The following is an 18,976-nucleotide window of genomic DNA, read 5'->3' on the forward strand; positions in this document are numbered from 1 at the left end:
AGCAGACGCTTCTTAACTGTTTGTCATTTGTGGTCAGGAAAATCATTGGTCAGTGGGCAAAAGCGTTATAGCTGCCCTGTGTTTGCTGGAAATACTCTGACTTGACCCTTTGGAAAATGGAAACTTGCTTCAGCTAATTCGTGTCAACCACACATGTAAACCTGGCTCACATCTGTCTGCTGAGGGAGGGCAGGCCCCCCAGGCTGCTATGACTCCTCTCGGAGACTAGCCAGGGCATCTGAAAAGGCTGAGGACACTCTGCAAATAAAGAGCAGCCTGCTCAGGATTATCTGAGAACTGAAAGGATGTACTTGTCTGCCCTTGGCTAATGAATATGCTCATTATAATTTCCTCCTGTCTTTTTCAAGGGGTTATCTTTTCCTTATCCCATCTGCATACCCCTCATCGCTTATATTCAGTTCATGTGGCTTATCGAATGGCCAGAGAAGTTAATTCTAAGCCTTTAGGTTCATTCAGCTTCTCCAGATACAGCCTCTTCTATCTGAAACATGTGTCCACATGGGAAAAAGGAATCAGCCTTTTCCAGCTGTCTGAAACACTGCCTTGTAAGACATCCAAGCAATCTGCAGGAGGTAACTTTTGTGCATTTGCGCAAAATGACAATAAAATAGACCTTTGGTGAGTCTGGTTTCTTGCACTCCCAACACATGCAGTGTAAACTTGGCTGGTCCAAACATGGACAGGCATTTAGACAGGAGAGATGAGGAGCCCAGAGTGACTTTGAGGGTCTCATTTTTCAGATGATTAAAGTGAAGTGAGGTGAATGGCACTCTGAGTGTAATGCAGAACACATTAAATGACATTGCATGGCATATCCACACAAATTTCTGTGGGCAGTTTCTCAGCTGTACAGGAGTCCTTTGTTAGTCCTCCACAGCAGTTCAGTGCACCCACTGCAACTTGCAGCAATCTTCTTGGTTGTTTCAGCTTTGGGTTTCTGAAGCTAAAAGTAGAAGGGGTCAACAAATGTCTTTTTGAGACATTTATTTGATTTATTGTGCTAAGCTCAAGCAGTAGCAGGCAACTGTGCACTTGACCTCAACAAAGAAGAGGATAAAGAGACACATGATGAAAATGGAAGTTAAACATACCCTATTCCTCATATGGTTCCCTAACAGTAGAGAATTAGGATTCTGGAAAAACAGAATTATTTCCAAAAAAAATTAATCTGTTGACTATGAATGTATTTTAGAAGTAACCAGAACATTTAAGTTATGGAAATGTGGCACTTCAAACTATTCCTTTTTTTTTCTTCAGTAATGCAACTACACTTACAAAACTCACTTAACCTGCATGCCAAGCCTCAGCTTGTAAGTTAATTTGTTTTATTTAATCAAGCTAGAGTCTGACCTGAGTCAAAAATCAAGCATATAGCAAATTTATTATCCTAGCACAGATGCTGTTTGTCCCACAAGAAAAGCAGAGGAAGAGTGGAAAATGCCACTGCAAACAGTATGTCATCTCCTACAATAAATGTCTTCCCTCTCAATTCTTTGCTGAAGGCAATTACTATATGATTGTTAATGGATCGTGTGACACAGGTGATTAGGGAATGCCCTGTTTTTAGCTGTGCAAGATAGATTTTGTTTGCTTTCCTGGGTGTTTCCAGTCTTTCTGCGAGTAGTCTGCTCTTTCCTGACTGATGTGATGTTTATTTAATTCACTTCTTAATCCTTTTCAAGGCCTTCCCAAACTCTCTGTTGAATTTTCATCTCTTCATTCAGGTGTTTCCCCAGGATTTTGGCCTAAAAAGGTGAGGTCAAATTCTGCAAAATCCCCACTGCAACTGATAGAGCACGACAGCCACTGACTTAAGTGCAACCTGGCTTAGGTCTCTATGCATGAGTTACCTTCATCCAAAGCAAATAGATCATGGACTTCAGTGTGAGGATGGCTTGCAAGGGAAGGGTTAGTCATGTTTGCAGGCTTATATTTCAGAAGAGTGAATTCAAGCAGGGATCTGTTTGTTTTTCTGCAAGAAAGCCATTCAATAATGTTGAGGTTGTAAATGTGTGTTTATAGATAGAGGGATTTTTTTAATGGAACAAATGACATTTGGTTTACCAGAGGAAGCCAAACTAAGACTATTGCAACATAAGGTTGCTTGCTAATGTTTAGGCTATCCATCAGTGAGGGAGGACGTTAAAAGGTAGAAAGGTTCTGATAAGAGGCTGGACATTGGATGCTATCCAAACGTATTAAGCACACATGACCAGGGAAGAAACCTTCTGAGAACAGAAGCTTTCAAAATTGACCTGTCTTTTTTTGCCACTAATGTTGAGAGCACTATTCGTTTCCAAAAATGCTTGATCAAACGTCTGCCTGCTTGTAGTAATGCACTAGGGCAATGGTTCAGCTGGGTTGCTAAAAAAAGATGTTACCTTCTGAACTAATGACACTTCCAGGACTGCGTGAGTAGCCTAATTTTGGCTAGTATTAGTCTTCTTTTCTACTCTGTTTCTCAAGCTAGCCTCCTCATCCTACTGACAGCTACTGGCACTGGTTAGTTCATCTGTTTTCATACCTTAATCTGTTAGTAAAATTCTTTTAAAAGGGGAAAAAGGCAACAAGAATTCATATATACATTCCCTTCCCTCACTTAAAAACAAGTTTATATAAAACAACTTCAGCTGGCTAGTTTATGAGTACCCCTAAAACAATAAAGCTTTGTGTATACATAAAGAAAGAAAAGTTATTTAGGAGTAAAGACACCTCTATAAGCAAGTTTTCAAAGTGTTTAAAACCGTATGGGTGGAGAAGGACTAGGGTTTAAAGATATTGAAAAATATCTTGCTAAGCACTTCTTGTGAGGCCCAGTTTAGCACTAATTGAAGTTAAAAGCAGAGCTTCCGTGGTGACCAGTTTATGTTCTTAACGTAAGCTGTACCAAAAACCCCATAGCTGGTTGTGATTGCGGTGAGTGTTTGTATTTAATTGAAGAGTATAAAGCCTGGAGCTGATGGTAGGACTTGCAAAAGAAGCTGACGAGACAACTAAATTTTGCCCCATGAGAAATTCTGTTATTTCAAAAGTACTTCTGTGAGGCTTTGAGTGTTTAAGATTTCCTCTGGTCACCTATAGGAGCCAGGAGGAAATTTCTCCTTCTTGATCTAGGCAATCTTTTCCCTTCTTTTGTTGGTCTGAAATGGATGTTGTGGTTATGCCCCAAAATTCTCCAAATCAAAGAATTTAACATTCCAATGAAACCACTCTTTGGACTGAAGATCTGTATTTGGGAAACATTTTGACTCATACTATTTGCATAGCAGTTACTTGTTTGCCACCATCAGGAGCAGAAATGTGGTTTCTAGAAAGTAGCATTTTGTTTTCAATGATAGCAGCTACAGAAAGGTCTCCTGAGCATGGGAACAAGGAGGTACGGCTAGATAGCAGAGCCTGTTGGTGAGTAACAGGAGAACCATGAAAAATGCTTTGCATATTTTCCTAGCACTTGTCAGAAAGGACACCACAGTGGCTGCTAAGTTCTCAATAGTTCAAAACTGCAACTTGTACCCCAGCATCAAAGAGGAAGGGTGCTGGAACCCCAGAGAGGAAACTTCTCCTTTCCTTACCCGTGGGTTTGCTGAGGCCCAAGAGGCACCCCAGGGAGTCTGGAGCAAGCAAGTCTGCCTGGAGCTAGAGCATGTCCGCTGCAGTAAGTAAGTTCATAAACTGAGGTTGTTGGCGTTTTGTGATGGATTAACACAACCCCTCCAGGCAGAAGAACATGTTCAGCTGTTTGCTGAGGGCTCTATTGTCTTCAGCCATTGTATGTTTCTGTGTCAACAAATGTTTTGATAGCTCAGTAGAATATGAGGGAAAACAGATTCATCATGGCTCCAGATCGGTTTGCAGTTACAAAACAAACCCCACAGTTGATAGGCGCTGCTGATTTGCTTCATTTAGCTACCAGCAAGTCATCCCGCCCCCAGCACTGGGACTGCCATTTGTCTCAGAGACACAGCACCAGGCTGCATTTTAGAAGAGTGGGCCAATGACCCACTTTTATAATCCTGGGTGAGGTATTTCGTGTGTTCCCATTCCCAGGGCTAGTGTGATTGGTTTGCACTGGGAGCTTTGTAAGCAGTGCCTGGCACTATGGGCCCCCCATTCTCAGGTATAATGTCTGCACACGTTATTAATAGATAAATAGCTACTAATAATACAGCTGCTCTCCATACTCCCCATCAGCCTCACTGCCAATTCCTTCATCTGTCATCTCAAAGAAAATATCCTGGAATTATGAAGCCTTGTGCTTTACTGGTTTGCCTCATACAGACCCAGATGACTTTGTGGTAGGAAAAAAAAAGGAAAAGAAAATGCAGAAGTTGATTACTTAAAATGTTGCAGCTGCTCCTGATGTAAAATTGGCTGCTTACTACAAATACAGCTAAGTATGAGCAGACAAGATCAGACACAGGGCAAGAAAAAAGAATGTTCCAATATTTTTGGGCATAACACCAAAAAGAGTCAGGAGACTGCGTGTGCTGTGATAGTGCTGCAACCTTTCCCTCACCAGGTCGAAACGTGCCTAACCTGGGCTTCCCAAAATCAAACTACCACCAAGACTCTGCTCTATGTCCCCTTCTCTGCCTTCCCCTGCGTTTCTCACCGTCAGTCCCTTCACGCTTCCCCTCTGTCTTTCACCAGCTGCGTGGCCACTGCTTCCCAGGCTCCGGCCGAACCTCAGCTGCCGCTGGCCTTCCCCAGCCCAGCACAGGAGGAGATGCCTCTGGCAGCCGCCAGGGTGACTTACATACATCTACCTAGTCTCCTTTTTTCAGTAGCCACTTTGGTTACAGCCCTCCTTATGACTCTTTGTGAGTTTTAGCCTCAAAGGACTGAGGGCAGTCACCACCGATAGTCACACCCGTGCTACCAGTCCTGGAAACTACTCGCCCTGCTAGCCGAGCCTTCCTCAGGCATCTGGGGAACAACGGGGTGAAGCCAGTATTTCCAGGCTTTTGTGTACAAAGTCATCATGTCGTGCATCACCTCACAACAAAGTTCATTTCAGCCTGATCCTTCCATAGTTTTGAGGTCTCCGCTGGTAGCAAATCCATGTAGAGATTTGCAAAGAGATTATATCTGGAAAATTGCTGTCAACCACTGACAATACACATATCATTAAGACAAAAGTGCTTGGAGACAGATCAAGAGAAGTTACAGCTTGAACTTTTGTCCATTGACTGAAACATTTTTAATTGTTTTAAGCTAGTTTGTTGTGGAATGTTTTCATAACCTGAGACATAACATATGCTGCACATTGTTTGTTTTATGCAAGTGACTTTTAAAATAATTCATATCATTTCAATATCATGGCTGCATGTCTGAAACTTGCAGGGAGAGCAGTTGTATTTATAACCACAAAGTTAGTACGAAGTCTGTTCACTCTAAGTGTGGTATCTTCCTGGTCCATATCATTTTGGCAGTGATGAACAGTCGTGTTTTAAGATACTATGATGACTCACATCCACTGGCAAGAGTTGGTAGAAAATGCAAACCTGTATTTCTAGGTTTCTATTTCTTTTTTCAGTAATTGCAAGCTACAGATTGACTGATTTGAGGAATCTGAGCATCTCTAGTTTCCACTTATCTCAGTGAGACTTCTTTGATTTCGGTCACAGACCAACACTTCTGCAAAACACAACTCTTAACCACCCTGTTCTTCCGCTCGCTCTTCCTTAAAGTACTGTGAGATTGCCACCTATTGCCTCGTGAGGACTTAGTCATGCAACAAAGTTTTAATGTTTTGAGGTTCTTGGAAGAAAAGCACTGTGTAAGGCTAAAGTATTACCATTATCCCTCTGTAGTAAATATCTGTTCTGTTTGTTGCAATGTCAGTCTGACCAAAGTCATTGCTATCCCTTTTTGTGATCTGAACAGTTAGCCAAAGCTCAGGGTTCTGCAGTCTATTTCTTTTTGTAGGAGACCGTGGTGATTGAGAACTGTCTTTGAAGCAGGACTGTTCTTTCACAAAGTAGATTCTTGTTCCTAAGGATCTGCTCTGGGCTCCATGCAGTTACTGGAAATAATTGGAGTTGGTTACACCCAGACACCTGCTGCTCACCCCACCCTGGTTTCAGAAAGGCAAACCCTAACTGACGGAGTTAGCAGGAAAATACTTTTACAGCAGCTAGCTGGCTGGCTGCTTTCACTTCCACAGACTTCGAGGCACCACATCTGGACTGAAGTCACCCATTTCAATGATTTGGCAGTTCTATCTCAAGGAAAAATTAGAACAAATAACACGTTTTAAGGGAAAAGTAAAATTGTAAGAGGTTTCCCGAATGCCTCCCTTGGCACTGCCAGTGTTTCAGCTTGTTTTATAATGAGCCTGATGAGCCGATTTTGATTGTTGAAAGGTCAGGTGTCCTCCCCACCGTCAGGGAAGTGTAAGTACCATGAGAAGTGTTGCAAGCACCATGTCAAAGGCATAGGGAAGGTCCTGGAAGGAGGCTTACTTGTTTTCTGTCCTGTTCACTGAAGGCTGAGGGGCTGACGGGCTGAGTGAGGTAGCCTGCGGCAAAACTCACAGAGCTGTCAAAAAGGAAAGTTTACATTTTAAAGTATCATGATACAACGTGACACTTAAAATAACAGGTAATGGGGAGCTCTGCAGCCAGGAAGCTTTCATGTGAGGCTAAATCAGATTTCGCCTCTTTTTGGTACCTTCAGTGAGGCGCCGAGCGCGGTGAGAGGGCTGGTTACAGATGCAGCACGCACACAGCTGCGCCTGGCAATGCAGGACAAACCAGGCCGTGTTCTCGTTGTGGTGCCCTCTGCACCCACCAAGAACTTGCAGTTTATGGGTGACACAGGAGATACTGCACGCAGCTTCAGACCTCGCCAGTGCGCTGTCTGTCTGTCATCGCTTCCTAGTGAAGAGGGGAGGAACGGTGAGAAGCTGCAGCCAACCCCTTGGCAAGGCGCGAAAAGTGTCGTGCAGGTCGGGTTTGGAAGGAACAGTGATCTCCAGCCTTTTGTGGATATGATCCCAACCAACTTTGAACTAGCGTGTGACATCTCGGCAGTTTTCAAGCCATTTCTGGAAATGGAAGAGCAACTGGGAGACCGTCTTTTGTCTTATAAATCAGAAAAAAAAAATTTAGAAGTGCAGATTTTTTTCTCGGAGTATTTCCTGGCACTCAGAGGTAACCGTGTATCCCTGTCCGGTTTTCTGGATGGACACCAATCCAATTCCTAGCTGCATTTTTTTCTGAGAAATTAAATGAGGGCATCATAAACTGAGATGTTGCTTTACTGACAAAATAAATATAAGAAGGTTTTCAGTTTCTGACCGTATGTGAGAAGATACAGGAGACAGGAGATTCTGGTTAAAAGCTGGTGAAAGCAGTTTGGGATTTTGGCCTTTTATTAAACTGGCTGGTCAAAAAGAAAGGTAACCTGATGAGAGAAAAATTTGTTGTTGGATCAATTTAAGTACTTTTTGCAGTGCCAGAGTCTTGGGCCATGAATATGGTTTCAGTCCCGTTAGCTTTACCCTGGTGTTACTCTGTTGACTTGGTTGGCTTCATTTCTGATTTACATTAGTGTAAGCGAGATCAAAATCACTTTCTTTGCCTTCAGGAAATAGAATAGTCAGGGAAAATAAAAGATCATAGTTGTTAAAAACTACTCGGTGTTTTGTTTTGAATACAAGGGAATGTAACAGGTTTCTGCAGGTGTTTCTGGGGAGTTAGCAGAAAATCCTTTGTCCCAAGCTCAGATGTCTTAAAGGAGGTGTGTGGCTCTCCTAGCTGCTGCAGGACATTTAATACGTTCAGAAAGGTGTCTGTTCCCCTGTGAAAGCCAAGCCTGCTTTTACAGCCAGGACCCACAATGCAGTAGGAGAACAGTGCTTATAACCATGGCATCGGGGCTCCAGAAATCTTTTGCACGTCCCCTGAGAAGAAGCAACTTTTTCTTCCTTAAGTGGCCAAAGTATTACCTTTGGATGATTTTGCTCTTGGGATCCAAATGCTTGCCTGTGCTCATAACCTGCACTTCCTAATTGTTCTCCAGGGGAGCGAAAGTAGGTTGGTGGGCTGGGTTTGGGTTTGCAATAGTTTCTGGTTTTGTTTTAACATCTGCAGGCTGTAGGTATGCACAGTACTCAAAACAGAGAAAGGGTTATTTAATGGGGGCAGTGGGAACAGTGGGGTCTGAGGGAAAACCTCAGGAAGGGTCGTATAAAGACTCCCTAGGACTCTGGGCAGGGTTGGACAGGGCTGGGTATGCTCACCCCGTACATGTGAGGAATCTGTCCCCACTCTGCTCTGAACATGAAAGGCTGCGTAATGACAGTCCCTGTCCTGCTGCACCTACAGAACCCTTGGAAATGATCGGCCTGAGATAAAAGTGTTTTCTCTTACAGAAAATTAAGTGGTCTAGTGAAGTGTTTGCTCTGCACTGGAAGGCTCTAGCCCATGTACAAGAATGTCAGTGTATTTGTGTGTCTTTACTTACCTTGATATTGTTAACTTGCTCTTGATTTGTTCAGAGGAAGCAAAGATTCAAAGGTCAGCAATGAGTGGTTTTGAAAAACCAAGTGGTGACTGTATCTCCCACAAATGTGGAGAGAGGAATCAGTTCGTGCCATTTTTAAGTACTTCCCAAATTGTCTTACAGCCTCTTTCATTCATTCTTCTCCCCTTTCTCTATAAGAATTTTGTTTCTCTTTTATGAAAAAGATTTAGCTAATGTTTAGATTTTTTTTTCAAATGCACGTTGATCTCAGACAAAATTTGATGGAATTATTGCTGTAACATTGGCAGCTGAGAGGACACAGACATATGGGAAAGGGGAAGAGGCACACAGAATGTCCAAATCTGTCCACAGTGAGGACCTTTTATTTGTAATTTGGGACTAGAGTAAAAAGGATTTTTTTCAAAGCTCCGGGGACTTTAGGGGATGGCAACATAAGCAAGCTACTGTTTGGTAAATTTGTGTGTGGATCTGCTGCCCATTAGTAATACTTGTGTGCAGAGTCTACAACACTAACACCAAGGCATCTTACCTCCCAGTTAAGCCAATGGGGAATGAAGTGGCCTAGCACCTGGAAGAATCAAGTCACTTGGTCTAAGTGTCTAATTATTTTAGTTTAGGGGGTTAATAGTTAGATTTGATTCCCAATTTTGACCTATAAATCTAGAACAAATCCTAGATTTTACTGGTAGCAACTACATTTAGAGGCCCTAATATCATTTTTTTTCTGAAGTATGGCTCCTTTCAGACCAGAAAACGACACTCCCGATCCACATAAGTATGAAGACTGCAGAGTTCAGCATTTTTTCTGTACCCTTTAAATCAGAGAGGTGTTCAAAATAACTGTGTCAGAACAGCAGACTCACGCAGCCGCGTGCAAGCTTTGGGTTGCAGAGGAGCTTGTATAGCATACCCCATTCACTATGAAATGCACAAACTAGGGGTATTCGTTCATATGGTTCCTAGCTCAAATCAGCTGAAATGCTGCTAGTCATTAGGCTTTGGTTCCTATCTGAATATTCCTTAAAAAGCATTTTTGTTTTTTTCCTTTCTTCTTTTTTTTTCTTTTTTCCCTATAGTTTCAATCCTGCAGCTGTAGGACTCGAGAAAAGGACTTTGGGGGTTTATTTCTCCTTTCTGTGCTTCACTCTTCTTGCCTCTCCTTACTCTCTTGAGCTAAAACTGAGATGTGCTCCACGGTTCTCAGCCCCATAATATGGGGGCTCATCTGCCCATCAAGAAACTGTGAGACTTCTTAATTATTACCGATATGCTCTGCCTGTGATTAACAGTGGATGTATCTGAGGAAATGGATAAATATATGGCGGAAATGAGGAAATTTTTCAGCGAGGTCAAAGATATCCAGCATGCTCTGCAGATTGTCTTTCAAGGTTAAATAGCGAGACTGCCTTACGCAGCGTGCACAGACAGTTCTGTAAACCATGGCCCTATTAAAAAACATTCAAGTGGAACAAACTTACTTTTTCTTGTCACAACAGGCTCATATTCACATTTCAGCACTGGGAAGAAAAAGATAAAAGGCTTAATTCAGCTTTCACCATGCTGGAGATTTTCTCCGGTTCCACCTCTGCCCCTTCCTCCGTCCTCATTCCCAGTGTTTTTGAACTTTGCCTGCAATGCACTGCAGTGCCTGCCAAGATATCTCTAACTAAGGGTGAGTTAATGAGAACATCTGGCCAGGAATGACTGATGATGCTCTGTGACCCACCCACTCAGCACATCTGGTGGTCACGGCCATGGATGGGGAACCTTACCAAGTGCTGTGTCTTCTGCAAGGAAAGATTTTTTTATTTTATTTTTTTTTTTGTCGTCTACGGTTGGGCATACTGAAAATGTCAAAATCCTTTTGATTATAGGAAGGGGCTTTTGTGTGAATGGGAGAAATGCCTTGAAATAGGTGTACACAACACACAGACACTCACACATGCATGCATATACACTTCTTTATATAATTACTGTGTACTTTTAATGAGTGAGAACGTGGGCTGCCTAAAAACTGTCTTTATAGATAATTAGTCCCAAAGGTCCTGAACTGGTTAACCATGGAGGCACACAGCAAAAGACCTCTTACCAGGGCTTTTTGAGGGGGCTGAATGTACAGTCTCTCTGAAGGGAGGAGAGGATGAAAAGAGTTTATGTGCTTGGTTGGCATAGCTCCTTTTTGAAGTGATTATTTTAAACCTGTCCTTCTAATGACGAATTAAAGTGTCCGGACACTTTTGCAAGCATCTTCTTATGTTATTTATATATAAATCAATAAATACAAATGCTCCACTCTTGTTTTCCTTTGAAATCTTGATAGTTAAAAAAAAAAAAAAAAAAGAGAGAGAGAAAGAAAAAAGATGGAAGATGGATTTTTCAGACAGCACAATGAATCATCAATGAAGTGAAAACACTGAGCAAATTCTCTTTTGTTTAAGAGAATGGTCGGTACACAGTTCAGGCCAGCACATTTTTCATGGGATGCGAGGGAGCAGTTCAAAGAATTGGCAAGGAGTGGGTCTTGAATATTCATGAGGCTGGGCAAGGAGGTGAAGGTACAGGAGAAGGCAGAAAAGCAGTATGAGGATAGAGTGGAATGTGGAGTGAGTTACCACGGTATCCTATTTTACTGCTGTTTGACGTAAAGCTCCTTTGCTTTTACACAACCGCTGGAATTGAATTGAAGCAGTGCAGGGAATAAATAATGAATGTGTCTTTTACATGCTAACAGAAGAGAATCTGCACCTCGTCACAGAGATAATGTGCCCCTCTGTTCTCCCCCCAGTCTCCAGCCTTCGTTCCAGAAGTCAGTCAAGATCTTATCCAACAGACAGAGGAAAAACTCGAAAACAGCCCCTGCAAAGAGCTATTCTCTCACTGTACAAAGTAAGTATAACTTGATATCCAAAGACCACACGGCTGCAGTCAGCAGCTTGTAAAGACAGTGACAGGTAAAGAGAGAAATTGCAATTTGAATCCAAGGCATGTATCTTCAGTTTATGTTCATAATCCTAGAGGCATAACTGACAAGGAGTGAAGTCATTTCATCTGAACGAAATATAATAAATATTTCCATGCCATTATATACACTACACACAGGCACTTAGTGTTTCAGGTATTTGACAGAGTGTTCTAGCCAAGTAAACCAGCCATGGATTTCATGCCGTGTGAAAAGAGCTACAATGCTAATGTATCCAAAGAAAACATCTCTGTTTCAAAATGAATAAAAATTAAGTGGCTATACAGTCCATTTAGACAGAGGAATGTGCAAACTTGCTCTGCATGGCTTTTCCAGAAAATCTTCAGCAGGAGAATGGAGCTTTTTTAATGCTTTCTGTCTGTCTGCGGAGTTCAAACGTACGTGCATTATTTCATCCTTTGTCTGGGAAAAGGCTTATCAGGTTTTGTAGCGGAGAGGCGATTTGTACTATTATGTTCTAAAGCTCCAGGTATGCGATCTGCATTTGCAAGTACTGACCCGAGTATGTTCACGCCAGTAGATCATAAACCAACAAAAATATGAAAAGGAGGGATCATCACAAGCTGGCCCATGTGGTTTCTGGCTGAGCACAGTTTGTTTTCCCTGGGTGATGTAATGGGGATTTGTAAAATTCGCTCCGCTGTCATTCATTGTTTTGACTCATTTCATTGACCTTTTCTGTTTTCAGTTATTCTTTGCGTTGGTAGGAGATGTGGGTTATTTCTGGCCTTCTCTTATAACATAGCTAGTTTACTTGCATTGGCCCGGTGTCATGTTGAGATGCTAGTATAACTTGCACCAGTTGTGTGTGCCAGTCACAATGACAAAGGCAGAGCTGTGCTTGACATAAAAAACCCTGATGTCTGTTTCCATTTCTGAAATCGATTTGAAAGCTGACAGTTTACTGTAAAATGCACTTTGTTGTTGCCAAAGAGGGGAACTAAAAAGCAAACAAGTGGTGAAAGGCAGCTATTGTTCTTTAAAATATGTGAAGCTTTTAATTAACTGAAAGAAATAGGCTAGCGTTGGACACCACTTAATTCAGGCTCTTATTCACAGACAGCCATTTCTTCTTCTCAACTGAAACAGATAAATTAGCCAGTTTTGAGACCTTGTTCATAAATATGCTGATGATCGTTTTACGTGGACTGAAACGGGGTCAAAGAAAAGTTTTAAAGACTTGCTGTTGGTACTTACTAAATGTACTGAATAATGTTAATTTTGGAAGTGTTCGCAGCCAGACTAAAAAAAAGGAGCATGCACATAAATTTGAAACTTGCTATCCTGTCAGAGCAGGAGCAGGGATGAGTTTCAGACAAGTCCTTCTAGTTAAGATCAGTCTGCAGAAGAAATGGATGTATAACTGTATCTGCTGCTTTGACCTTTAATATTTTGACTGTCTTCTCCTGCCTCCCTCCAATTCCCTGATAATTTTCAGTTTGATTTTGGATATTTGGTAAAACTCATTAAGGCTGACTTTTTCTTTTTCTTTTTTCTTTCTTTTTTTTTTTTCTTTTTCTAAATTTGTGTTCACTTAAGGGAAATATTTCATCTCCTTAAAACAAATACTGTATGATCTGTGTCCAATCAGAAATTGGGCACAGCCAATGAAAACAACAGCAATTTGTCTTTTGAATATGGAATATTTGCAATTACCTGCCTGTTCCAAATGTATGGTGCAAGAATTATTATCAAAAAAAAAAAATCAAACAGCTTAGAAATTCCAAAAACATAGGAATAGTGGTTCATGAATGGAGAGGAACTGAACTGAGAAGACTCAGTATTCTTCCTGAATGTTTGGTCAAGTCTAGGATCACCCCAGGATGAGCCATAGTTCATCCATTCCCAAACCAGAGTCATTTTTCAGAGTATTTCCTCCTCCAGAAAAATCTAGAAAAGTGTCTATTTACTCTTAGATATAGACCCTCCTGCCAGCAGAGCCCAGAGACAGTAAGCAAGGTAGGACCCAAAAACAGACGGATCAACATGATCACTTCCATCTCAGGCAGCTCTTAGTTCAGCCTCTGTTTTCATAGCTCTGAACCCTTGGCCTTCCTCAGGGGATGTCTGTTGGTCTCGGGCTGCTTGTTGCCTATCACAAGCAACATACTTATCTGTCACAGTTACATACTGGCCTTTCATAAACACTTTGCAGCCACTGTGTGAGTCCCCAAATTCTTTTCTTGATCCAGGAACAAATACAGATTGCTATTCAGACTCTCTTCTGTTTTACTCTACAAGGCACATTGCTGTTAGGAAAAGCCCTTTCACTTTAATCACAGTTATTAATTCTTCTGTATAGCAGGAATTCAGACTGATTTTTTTTTTGCTCAAAATAACATCTCTGATGGTCTGCCTTGGACAGAAATGGGCTTCAGGCAGAAATTTTCAATCCAGATGTAAACATCCCCCAAAGTTTAGGAGCTCAATTCCTGCAGGTGTTGTGTTAAGCCAGACTTAATTTATTAAGAGAAGCAAAGATACTTGTCTAGTGTCTAACTGCCCTTGTAAAAGTTCATTTAAGCCAATGGGAAACTCCTTGTTAATTTTCAGCAAGCATTACCAGTGCATATTTCTATTCAGCTTGTGTAACTCCTTCTCTTATGAAACACATTAAACATATCACTTTGTTCCTAGGCTGAAACCATGAGTAAAATAAAATAGAAATTAAGTAGGAGTCAGATGACCCTACTGTTCAAGAAGTCTGTATTTTCTCCTCTTGTTTTGTTTCTCTTTTGCTCCAAGATGAGGATTATAAAATGCTTATATATCCTTTTCATCTGAGATAGATCTGTCCTTGACCACCTCAGTGGGGAACCATTCCAAGAGTACCTAAACAGCATGTACTTCGACAGGTTTCTCCAGTGGAAGTGGTTGGAAAGGTAAGTCACAATATTTTATTTATTTATTTATTTATTTTTAATAGAGGTGAATACAAAAGGTTTATTTTCACTTACCATGCAAAGCTCACAGAATACTGTCAAAATCTGGCAGCTGAGATGGTGCATGTACAGTCCCTTTGTCTTGAAGGCAAAGTCAGTTTGTCCTTTCTTCGTCATTATTAGTACCTCCTCCCAGTGCTTGCCATTTATGGCCTTCTCTGTGCAGCGATTCTCTCCCTCTTCATGCTGTTCTCCTTCGAAAGATCCATCAAGACTCATTCCCTGCCTCCCTGAGCTGTACTCCAGGGAAGCTCTCCCAGAGGTCCAGGAAGGCTTTTCTAATTTTAGCTTTTGTTTGTAAGTCTTTACTGTTAGAAGGTTCAAGAAGAAGTGATGGTTTTAGCCCCATGAAGATGCCATGTAGAAAAGTCATGGTTATGTTGGCACTGGATTCAATTTAACTATGAACTGAGTCTCCAGCTGTGATCATCCACCAAGTATGATTGGTGTCTGGGGCATGTGCAGTGCTCCTTCATTCTCCATGAATGTGCTCACATCCAGAAATGCTCTCCAGCCACTGCCTTCTCTCTCAAGGACACCTCTGTCCTGGAGGTGGCAGGCTCCAGCAAGCAGCTTGGGCAACTTCTTTGCCCAGTATGCTTGTGCATGCCTGGTGAACAGGACAAGACGTACAACCCATAAAAACAGGAATCCAAGTCTCCTCTGTGATCCAGGAAACCTCTGTGACCAACTTCATTGTAGGCCCTGTCACAATGAGCTAGTCGTGGCACAGTGGGAGGACACGTTGCGCTTGTTTATGACCTAGCCTTGTGCATCTATAGCGCTAAATGTACGATACACATCCAGTCTCTGGCTTTGCGTTCGCGAACACTGCCCAAGCAAGAGTGAAACGGATGCTGCTTGGTAGGGAAGTAAATAATAAAAGAGAAATCCATCCCAAAACACCAGGGAGCCTGTTTTGGCTTCTAAAGCTCAAATGTTCTGCTGTTTAATGGTATTAGGTATGATTAAAATACATTCTGATTTTTTGTTGTCGTTCTATTTAGCTATGCTCTGAATATGGTGACTTTTTGTCTAGACCAGTTATCACAATTATTAAAACACCGTAAACAGACAAAAATGCAGCATATAGATCCTCACATGGTATTTATTGGCTAGACATTGAAGAGCACATGTAATGAGCAAGCTGCCTTAGTGGGTATTAATTTGCAGGGAACGGGACCTTTGCCCCCTCCTTGCTGGTGAGTGCCATAGCAGATGACCACTGCTGGGTGACAGTGACCTTGAGTCAAGAGAAGCCCCAGTTGCCACAAATGGAATTAATTACGGCGGATGAGCTGGGACCAGATCCTTGAGTGGTGCATATGAGCATAAGGGCTTGGAGATCAAACGAGCTGTGCCAGTTACTCTCCCTGGAAAGCTACACAGCTGCCGCAGAGGGGGAAGGGAGGTGGTGGGCAGAGGGGAGAGCCGCTTCATGCCAAGACGTGCTCCACATGCCATCTCCTCTGAATCCAGCATTTACTCTTCCATTTCAGTTGAAAAACATCAGATGATTCATCTCTAGCCAGGCTATTTCCCAGCTATTTTCACATTCAGGATAAGGAATTTTCTCAAATGCTTTGAGGATTTTATTTTTTTCCATTCTCCCAACAAATGTGACAAGCTATTGGCTGTGCCTATCCAGCTTAAGAACTGTTTTTAGGATTAGCAAAGAGCTGTTAGTAGCATGGAGTGATCAACAGCTCCTTCTGGCAGCCTGCTGGCTCCAGTGGAGAGTCAAATAGTCGATTTACTCCAGGGACATTGCTGAGCACGTAGTTATCACTGCTAATTCTTGCTTTTAACCCTAACAGAATTTGCAGTATTTTCTTAGAAGCCTGAAAATAGCATTTTTCCTCTTTCCGTTTTGGCTATTTGCATAGTTTTCTCCCCCTACTTTTAAAAACAATGATGAGCATAAATGAAACGATTCACTTGAACGTTTATTCCTTATTGTCATCAACCTCATCATCGCCGCCGCTGGAACAGCCACGTTATTGTGCTCCCTCTGCCGGCTGGCTGCCCGCCAAAGGAAAACAAAGCTCTGACGAGGTTCTGATGAACGTTCATATCGACTGCTAATGCAATTTTAAAACTTCGGTGATAGACTGGTGGACACAAAATCAGATATCTCAGAGTCCCCAGTTCTTTCTCTGTCACATTGTAAAACTTTAATGACAGCAAATGCGGTAGAAGCTAGATTTAGGGCTGGAGCGCTTTTGGTAGAGCAGATTTTTGTGGGAATTTCCTAAGATCTTGTACCCCTGTGGAGAACTCTGCTGTCAGAAAGACTTGTTTAACCCCTAATTTGGCCTTTAAATTACTACAGAAAATGCATGCAGGTTAACTCACCAGAGGGAAAAAAAAATAAGACAAAAAAAAAAGACCCTCTGCTTAATTTGCTCAAGAAACTGAACCAAAAGAGGCTTTCTTGTCAGGTGAATGGTTGCAGCTAATCTGTTTCACATGCCCGAAAGGAAAGAGATGCTCTTCCTCCTTTCTTGCCCAGCGGTGCTGTCCCAAGAGGCAGGTAATTCAGGTTGGGCCGGAAGGGCTCCGAGCCCTGCTTCCTGCTCCTACCCTTCTGTGAATGGGATCCGAATTCTCCTCTCCAGTTCCCGGGATTGTTTTTTGCTTGTTTCATATTGATTTCCTGTTTTGCTTAAGGTCAAGAAAACAGAAGTATTTTCATAGTGGTTGGATCTTGGATCTCTTTTTCTCAGTTTGAAGACCAAAGTGATTAGATCTTAGCCCAGCACGACCCTTAAAAAATTCCTCTGTATCATGAGATGAGCCATGGAATTAATATGCTGTTGCAAGCTCTCAGGCCTCGTCTCTGCTTGACAAAGGCCAAAACTGTATAACGGAGATTCAGAACCCTCCTCGGTCCTAAGATGCTAGCAGAAATTATACTGATGACTCACTAATGTGTTGTATTTTATTACAGCTTAATATGTTGGAATTGAAAAGTTCAGGCCATACATAGTATTGAAGTAATGTAATTACATAATTATATATTATATTATATAATATAATTACCTTGAAATAATGTGATTATATAATATTTATCTATTTTGCTTTTCAAAAGTATGCCCTGAAATAAATAAATCACGGAGAGTGCATTAAATGTAGTGTGTCTTTTTTTTTTTTTTTTTTCCTTTTCTTCCAGGCAACCAGTAACGAAAAACACGTTTAGGCAGTACAGGGTGCTAGGGAAAGGCGGCTTTGGGGAGGTGAGTGATTCTGAAAGTTTCTGTTAAGAATGTTTCTTCCTTCTCAGGCACTGCAGGTTACAGTATCTTGATGAGACAGAGGCTGATTTTCATTAATTGCTGACAGTTTTACTTAACCTCTCTTGACACTGCAATCTCAAAAGAACACTTTCAAAAATTATTTTGTGTTTGACTGTTGCAGTCACAGTGGAATTAGGGTCACACCCTGCTTGTATTTTACTAATGGCTTGAGGTCACTGCCTGGGCAGCAGGGTCCGAGGAGGCAGAGGCAGGCCTTTGTGGAGCAGATTACCATCTACACAGACAAAAGGAGGTGGGATAGGAAGCAGGCGGAGGAAAGTGAAATAATTAAACCAATATTACACAGCAGGTTTGGAAACAGTAGACGGTTCCCCAGATGCCCCTGCCTAAGTCTTATTTGCTACACCACTGTCTCTAGCCTTAAAAGGACTAAATCAGATCAGACCAGATTGTGAGGAGCAAAGTGCAACCCAGAAAATGTGTTTTCTTTGACTTACCCAGCAATTGTTCTCTTTAATTCTCAGGTCTGCGCTTGCCAAGTCCGAGCAACAGGGAAGATGTACGCCTGCAAAAGATTAGAGAAGAAGAGAATAAAAAAGAGGAAAGGCGAATCCATGGCACTAAATGAAAAGCAGATTTTAGAAAAAGTCAATAGTCAGTTTGTAGTGAGTATTGAACTCTCTAGAGCTTAGTTCTGTGCTCACCTGCTGGGCACCCTCTCCTGTTGTATCTGATCCCTCTTCCAACTCCCGTTACAGAAAAGGTGCCATTTTCTGTAGGGAGCCAATCCTTCCACATTTCACCTTACTCCTGCTCCATGCACGTTTGCAGAGTCTCGGTTTTATCTGTGGTCTGTGGGAAATGCACCAAGCAAGGTGCCTGTTTCTACCATGTCAGCTTGATGCTCTTTACAGCCTTGACTTGCATCAGGGCTTGCATCAGGCTGAGCTATTTTTATCCTGCGTGATTACCTGAATCCCCAGTGCCTGGGAGAGAGGAGCTTGGAGCAGACTGAAGGAGATTCAGCCCAAATAGATCAGAAGAGACTGGCTGGTAGGAGCACCTAGCCAGTGACGTGGAGCTGGTCTGCCTAACTTGGGGCTTTCCTGAGTTCTGCCAGCTCTTGTGGGCTGTCTGGGAACCCACTGAGATGGTGTTTTTCTGACAGCTGTCCAACAAAACAGAGCAGCTGGAGTTGGATCTCCCCTTGACTGTTAAGATTTCTGTTGCCCAGAAGCATCTGAGAATTAAACTTGGGGATTCTGATGATGAGTAGTCTGGGTTCA

General features: G+C 42.1%; 1 protein-coding gene across 5 annotated transcripts in view; it reads left to right on the plus strand.

The window, feature by feature from the left end:
* The window catches only part of GRK5 (G protein-coupled receptor kinase 5), a 175,432-nt gene that overhangs the window by 128,257 nt on the left and 28,199 nt on the right, over positions 1 to 18,976 (plus strand). For 4 of the 5 annotated variants that reach the window (XM_080597411.1, XM_080597412.1, XM_080597413.1 and 1 more), the window contains 4 exons: positions 11,297 to 11,397; positions 14,281 to 14,373; positions 17,606 to 17,669; positions 18,215 to 18,355. In XM_080597411.1, the coding sequence (XP_080453537.1) occupies positions 11,297 to 11,397; positions 14,281 to 14,373; positions 17,606 to 17,669; positions 18,215 to 18,355 (399 nt within the window). Of the gene's footprint in view, positions 1 to 11,296; positions 11,398 to 14,276; positions 14,374 to 17,605; positions 17,670 to 18,214; positions 18,356 to 18,976 lie in introns of all 5 variants that reach the window. The other variant, XM_080597415.1, reaches the window with a different exon arrangement.

The sequence above is a fragment of the Anser brachyrhynchus genome (genome assembly GCF_964034855.1).
Source record: "Anser brachyrhynchus genome assembly, chromosome: 6".
NCBI lineage: Eukaryota > Metazoa > Chordata > Aves > Anseriformes > Anatidae > Anser > Anser brachyrhynchus.